Raw genomic sequence first — 6,000 nt, 5'->3', positions numbered from 1 at the left:
TTTTTTTTTTCCGGCAGAAACTGGCTTTCGGCTATAAAAAGGGGTCTGGCATCGTGTGTAAATGCCATGATCAAGAGGTACTCTTACTTTCTGTGGAGAGTAATATTGTTGGTGGAGTGGTGGTATTTTCAACAAATATATGACTGTCTTGCATAATGTGCAGGTCAGCCCCTCGCAGTTTGAAGCCCATGCTGGCTGTTCATCCCGTCGTAAACCGTAAGTGCTTATTATTTCTAGTTAAGTTTGTGATCTTGCATTTGCAAAACGGTAACTTAAAAAGTTTTCTGGTCTCACATTTTTTTAAACAATAAACTTACAAAAGTTTGTTGTTTATGTACACACCTGCACTGACCAGTTCTAGCCCTGTCACTATTATATTGGGAAGACCACCTTGGGTCCCACCCATTTTTGGGTGGGAAAATGGTGGGCAGTTTGTTTTGTTTTCCAAACTATAGTGTAACTTTGGTTTGCTTTGTTTGACAGCTACCATAACATTTTCATATCTAATGGGATATCTCTTCACGAGTTGGCATTAGAGCTTTCAAAAAACCGGAAGTTCTCTACTGAGGACAGTGATGACCTTTGCCAGATCTGCAAGAAAGGAGGAAAAGTCATATGCTGCCATAGTTGCCCAAGGGTTTACCATGCAGGTTATTTTTACTGTTATTTGGCTGCATGAACACATATTTCTCAAATTTCATGTGTAGATGTGTAGTATATGTTTGTATACTGAAGTAGGTTTCTGTAGGCATCAATAAAAGAGCTGGTAATGACAATGCTTTGCAGCTTTTGCCAGTTCTCTTTGAATGTTTGATTTACATAGTAAATATGGGAAATGCCAATGGAATTAGGGGTGTGCCTGAGTGCTTCTGCTTGCACCTTTTGTCCCATCACACTGCTCACAACAACTTCATACCTATCTTCCTAGAAAGTTTCATACTAGATTAGATGAATGGTATTGTTGAGTGTAGAATTTAGGGTGAATGCAATTTTTACTTCACAGCAACTGCAAATGGAATTTTATGCAGTTAACTGTATTATTTTTATTCTTTTTAATTGTTATGAATCTATTGAATGATTGATAAAATTGGATTCATTTTTATTTATTTATTACTGCATGTGTAATGTGTGGGTGTCAAATCCGTAAATGTTCATTTGTATCAGTTTTTCTCTGAACTTATTTGTTGTAGTTTTATGTAGTGTCAAAATTATGACAGAAAAAAAAGAGATGGACTTGCATGTGTGTGTGTGTGTATATATATATTGAATTTGCATGTTTATGCCTTCATTTTGGGTGAATTGCAGGGTGCCTTTCTCTACCAACTGTCCCTAATGGTAGTTGGTACTGTAATCATTGCCAGACTATGTTTGATAAACAGAAAGATGCGGATAATCATGTCAATGCTGTTGCAGCCGGAAGGGTTCCAGGAGTTGATCCTATGGAACAAATAACCAATCGATGCATCCGTATCATCACAACTTGCGATGAAAAGTTTGGTGGATGTTCACTGTGCAGGTTGCATCTCGTTTTAGTCTCCACACCTTCAATGATCTTATGTCTGTTTATTGTAATCTACTATAATATTTTCCGCTGACCGATTACTGTTTTTCATATATTTTAATGTATAATGATATTTTATGCTATTATGATTTGCTTAGATTTCTTGCATTCACAAAAACATATATGACTGACTTGATGTCTGCAGTGGCCATGATTTCAAAGACGAGGGGTTTGGTCCTGGCACAGTTATTTTATGTGATCAGGTACAATGATTGCCTACTGATCTGTAACCTTGCTAAATATTGAGTTTGAAGTACTTCATTTTTTACTTCTCTAAATGATGTTTTTCCTTAAGCTGCAGTGTGAAAGGGAATTTCATGTCGGCTGTTTAAAGGAAAAAGGAATCGTTGATTTGAAGGTGTGTCAGTCATCCTCTGTATTTTTCTTAGCATTTTCTGTATTTTTCTCGTATGCTCTCGTTTTGGCTGGTAAATTTACTATTTGCAATTTTACACACATTTCCCCTCCAGGAAGTTCCAAAAGACAAGTGGTTTTGTCATCCAGCTTGTCTCAGGAATTATTCAGCTTTGCAGAAGTTGGTAGTTCATGGACAACAAAAGCTTCCAGACTCCCTTCTGAATATTATTAAGGAGAAACACAGTGAAAGAGGTCCAGCAAATGGGGGTCTTGATGTAAAATGGAGGGTGCTTAGTGGGAAAACATCCACTGGTGCTGAAAGTTTAGAGTTGCTTTCTAAGGCCCTTGCCATCTTTCATGTGAGTAGATTAGTACTTTGTTACTTCTCTAGAATATCTACGTCTTTTTATATATTATCCATTTTTTACCAAGCTGTAGCCTTAAGCTATAGTGAACCATTCTAAGGTTGCTTTTAAGAATGCTTTCATTTGTCAAATTTAGTGCTGTTAATGAATGACCTCATGTGTCCTTAATTATATTTATAAAATAGGGATGGTGTCCACTGATTATTTAACAATCATTTGTCCATAATGATTCATACTCCCGGTACTTTTGTCTATATCTTACACCATTGACCTTGTGATACTACAGCAATGCTTTTCTGTCAATGTTACATTTTGAGGTAAAGTATTAATGTTTTATTTTCCGGGTGCTGTAGGATCAATTTGCTCCTATTGTTGATAAGGAATCAGGCCTCGACTTCATTAAGGAAATGCTTTATGGGTGAGCCACTGTGTTCTCTTTTTCACTGGCTGTATCTAGCATATACTTATTGTCGTGCTGTTTGAATTGATTTTGACGTAGAATATTTACTGAACATGCAGAGGTGCCATAAAGACTCAAGAATTTGGTGGGATGCACTGTGCAATAATTACAGTCAAGTGGGGATCATTTCTGACACTTTTTTAGCAACCTTATATGATAACTTAACATGTATGGCTTGACATATATTGCTTATTTTGCAGTGAATCGGTCGTGTCAGCTGCTATGTTTCGTATCTATGGGACAGATGTGGCAGAGCTTCCTCTAGTTGCAACAAGTGCTGATTGCCAAGGACAGGTTAGTTTTGTGCTGCGGTCTACCCTTTGTGGATGTGTGGAATGTTGGATTGGATTGTGACCATTTCCTTTTCAACTGTGCAGGGTTACTTCCAAACCTTATTCGCATGTATTGAGAGGTTTCTTGCATTCCTATATGTGAAAGTTCTTCTGCTGCCTGCTGCTGAGGAGGCAGCATCCATATGGACAAAAAAGTTTGGTTTTCAGAGTCTAAACCAGAGTGAGGTGTGTAAACCTTGTTGAACTTCTTTGGCCTTTATTTTTTTTCCTGTCCGTATAATTAATTCAAGTATTTTTTTTTTTTTTTTTTAATCCACATTGGGTGTAATTTCTGCAGATACATGAGTATAGGAAACGTTACCCAATACTGATTTTCGATGGAACATCAGTGCTGAAGAAGTCAGTCCCCAGGTGCAGAATCGTTGGTTCACAGGAGGGTAAGGGGAAAGTGAAGAAAAATGTTGAATCGTCGTAGTTTAGATGGTTTGAGATGGAGAAGCTAATATTTTGTAGAGCCTCAGGGCTCCCATGTTTCTTGATGTACAGAAGATACAGCTTATCTATACAGGCATGGTAGGTCTTTTTTGGTAGATATGGATATGAGAGACATTGGATTCCATAGAACATTGGGGGAGTAAGTAGTTCAGAAGACGCTTGGAGTTTTGATAGATAGAACATGGGAGGGATGTCAGTTGGAAGATAGAAAATTGGGAGCAAGTTATTTAAGACACTAGAATGTTTTAATGGGTTGCTATTTTTGTAGCTTTTGTGTTTCTTTCCAGTATCAAATGTACCTGGAGTAAAGAAGAAAAACCTTATGTGACGATTATCGAGTTGTTATCTCTTTGCATTTCGATTAGTATCATTCGTTTCACAATTCACAAGAAATTAGTCCAAATCGACAACTTCTACAAATCACATCCCATACATCGACCAGCATTACACAATTGAACTTTTCATAGTATGCGTGGTGAATTATGATTGGCTCGGTGATGATTATCTTATGAACAAAAGTTTGAAGCAATCTAACCGTTATGGAGCTAATGACGTGTCCTCCCTAGAAAATGTGTCGAATCGTGGAACCAAAGAAAGCAAAAACAGGAGCGGGATAAATTCAAAATTCGAAATTCAAATCCATTTTTCTCTTCGAAAAATAACGTTAATTAGCCAAAAGATTATTTCAGTAGAGTGAAATTACAGTTTACCCCGCACTGTGGAACCTCCCTTTCATAGAACTAGTCCCCATTCATTCTCAACCCTATTATATATAAACGCCCCTCACGCTCTCCACTCGCACTGTCATTCTCTCTCTCTTGTCTCTGTGAGGTATGTATGGTCTTCTTCTCCACTTTCTCTCTCAGCTTTAAGTCGTGGTTTTGAGTTTTGATTAACTATCATTTTCGATTGGGTTTCTGAAAAGAGGGATTTGTTTGATTGGGCAGATCGGAAATTAAGAAAAGCGGTTGTGATTTTTTGTGGTGTGAGTGATAAAAAAGATGGGTCAGATCCAGTACTCTGAGAAATACTTCGATGACACTTACGAGTACAGGTACCCCTTTCAATTTCATTTCCATTTCTGTTTTTTTTTTTTTTTTTTTCGGATTAACCTAAAAATGATTTGCACTACAGGCATGTGGTTCTTCCTCCAGAAGTCTCCAAGCTACTTCCAAAGAATCGGCTTCTTTCTGAGGTAGGTTCTCAGGGCTGCCTGATTATTTTTTTTTGAATTTTTATTGTCATAGGTTCTGTTTGTGCTGTTATTTGGAATGATATTTGTGTTAAATTGCTGTGAATGACATGTAAGTACGAAGATTTTGTTTTCCAAATGTGTGATCTCCGAATTTAGAGAGTTTATATTTTGATTCTGGAGAGATGTATTAGAGTTGTAGCCCAATTGGATGTTTTAACTGGGTCAGTGTTTCAATGTAGTGTTTACATCGCTGCATCTAGTGGATTTTCAGTTTAGATGTCACGCTTGGCTTCCCATACCCTTTTTCTGTTCAACTTTTGTTATGTGGTTTGGTTAATGTCGAAATTGAGAAAGAATTAGGATACTGAGACTGTTATTAAACCCTAAGTGCAATGTATTTGGATTGCTAGTCCCTGAGATGAAGTTATAACCCATCTTTTGTTTGTGGTTTTGTTTTTAGAATGAATGGCGTGCTATTGGGGTTCAGCAGAGCCGTGGTTGGGTCCACTATGCAATTCATCGCCCTGAGCCACACATCATGCTATTCAGGAGGCCTTTGAACTATCAGCAACAGCAAGAGAATCAGGCTGTGCTTGCAAAGTGATTGTTGTGATGATGCAAACCATGTAATCTCTATAACTGAAATGCTAGATAAGGAGGGGTTATTATATGTTTAAAAAGTAATTTGGATGATGTTTATGTCCTGGAACACATGTTGTGTAATTCTCTCCTTTGGAGAATTCTTTAGTGACTTTCAAGTAACGTAAATTGTGGTGTGTTACTATATAAGCTGTGGTGTCGGTGAATTTATGTCATCGTACTGATATCCTCTAGTTTATCTATGGTCAGTTTACTGCTTTTCTTCTGTGGGTTCAATTGATAATGTTCAGTTTCTTTTTTTAGAACTAGAATGATCAATGATATATGTTGTGTGACTGTTTAAATTTCTGACCAAGTAGTTGTTGTGATTAGAGTCTCATCTTTTTAGTGGTTGATGCTCAGAATAGGCAGAATAATTTAGGAGTGTGTTTAGTAGTGATGTGAAATCCAACGCAAAGTTTGTGGTTGTGATTTTAATCTCATCTTTTTTTACAGTAGCCAGAATACTTCAGGAGTGTGTTTACTAGTGATTTGAAAATCAGGGCGAAATGAAAACTAGGATCGAGAGACTCTGCGAATTGTCTTAGTTATTCTTTGATTGGTTGCATCAGATTTCAAAGAAAAGGGACTTAGACACAGGTTTTGTTATCCAAATATGTGATCCCAAAATTTAG

The 6,000-nt window shown here is 37.2% G+C and overlaps 2 protein-coding genes across 2 annotated transcripts in view; both read left to right on the top strand.

Annotated features, from left to right (window-relative positions):
- The window catches only part of LOC101306320, a 6,822-nt gene extending 3,018 nt beyond the window's left edge, over positions 1-3,804 (top strand). Inside the window, exons 7-19 of the mRNA XM_004295847.1 lie at positions 18-77; positions 164-216; positions 484-650; positions 1,306-1,516; positions 1,707-1,764; positions 1,863-1,919; positions 2,032-2,277; positions 2,637-2,701; positions 2,803-2,859; positions 2,944-3,037; positions 3,121-3,261; positions 3,374-3,473; positions 3,558-3,804. Of these exons, the coding sequence (XP_004295895.1) occupies positions 18-77; positions 164-216; positions 484-650; positions 1,306-1,516; positions 1,707-1,764; positions 1,863-1,919; positions 2,032-2,277; positions 2,637-2,701; positions 2,803-2,859; positions 2,944-3,037; positions 3,121-3,261; positions 3,374-3,473; positions 3,558-3,613 (1,365 nt within the window). The 3' untranslated portion in view covers positions 3,614-3,804. The remainder of the gene's footprint in view (positions 1-17; positions 78-163; positions 217-483; positions 651-1,305; positions 1,517-1,706; positions 1,765-1,862; positions 1,920-2,031; positions 2,278-2,636; positions 2,702-2,802; positions 2,860-2,943; positions 3,038-3,120; positions 3,262-3,373; positions 3,474-3,557) is intronic.
- A 497-nt stretch (positions 3,805-4,301) lies between these two features.
- On the top strand, positions 4,302-5,489 carry LOC101311839 (cyclin-dependent kinases regulatory subunit 1-like). Its single transcript, XM_004294511.1, has 4 exons — positions 4,302-4,362; positions 4,479-4,585; positions 4,666-4,726; positions 5,187-5,489. The coding sequence occupies exons 2-4, from the start codon at positions 4,533-4,535 to the stop codon at positions 5,328-5,330; spliced, it is 258 nt and encodes an 85-aa protein (XP_004294559.1). The 5' UTR covers positions 4,302-4,362; positions 4,479-4,532; the 3' UTR covers positions 5,331-5,489.
- The last annotated feature ends 511 nt before the right edge of the window (positions 5,490-6,000 follow it).

The sequence above is a fragment of the Fragaria vesca genome, linkage group LG3 (genome assembly GCF_000184155.1).
Source record: "Fragaria vesca subsp. vesca linkage group LG3, FraVesHawaii_1.0, whole genome shotgun sequence".
Classification (NCBI taxonomy): domain Eukaryota; kingdom Viridiplantae; phylum Streptophyta; class Magnoliopsida; order Rosales; family Rosaceae; genus Fragaria; species Fragaria vesca.
Note: the sequence above shows the minus strand (reverse complement) of the source record. Positions and strands in the feature narration are given on the sequence as shown.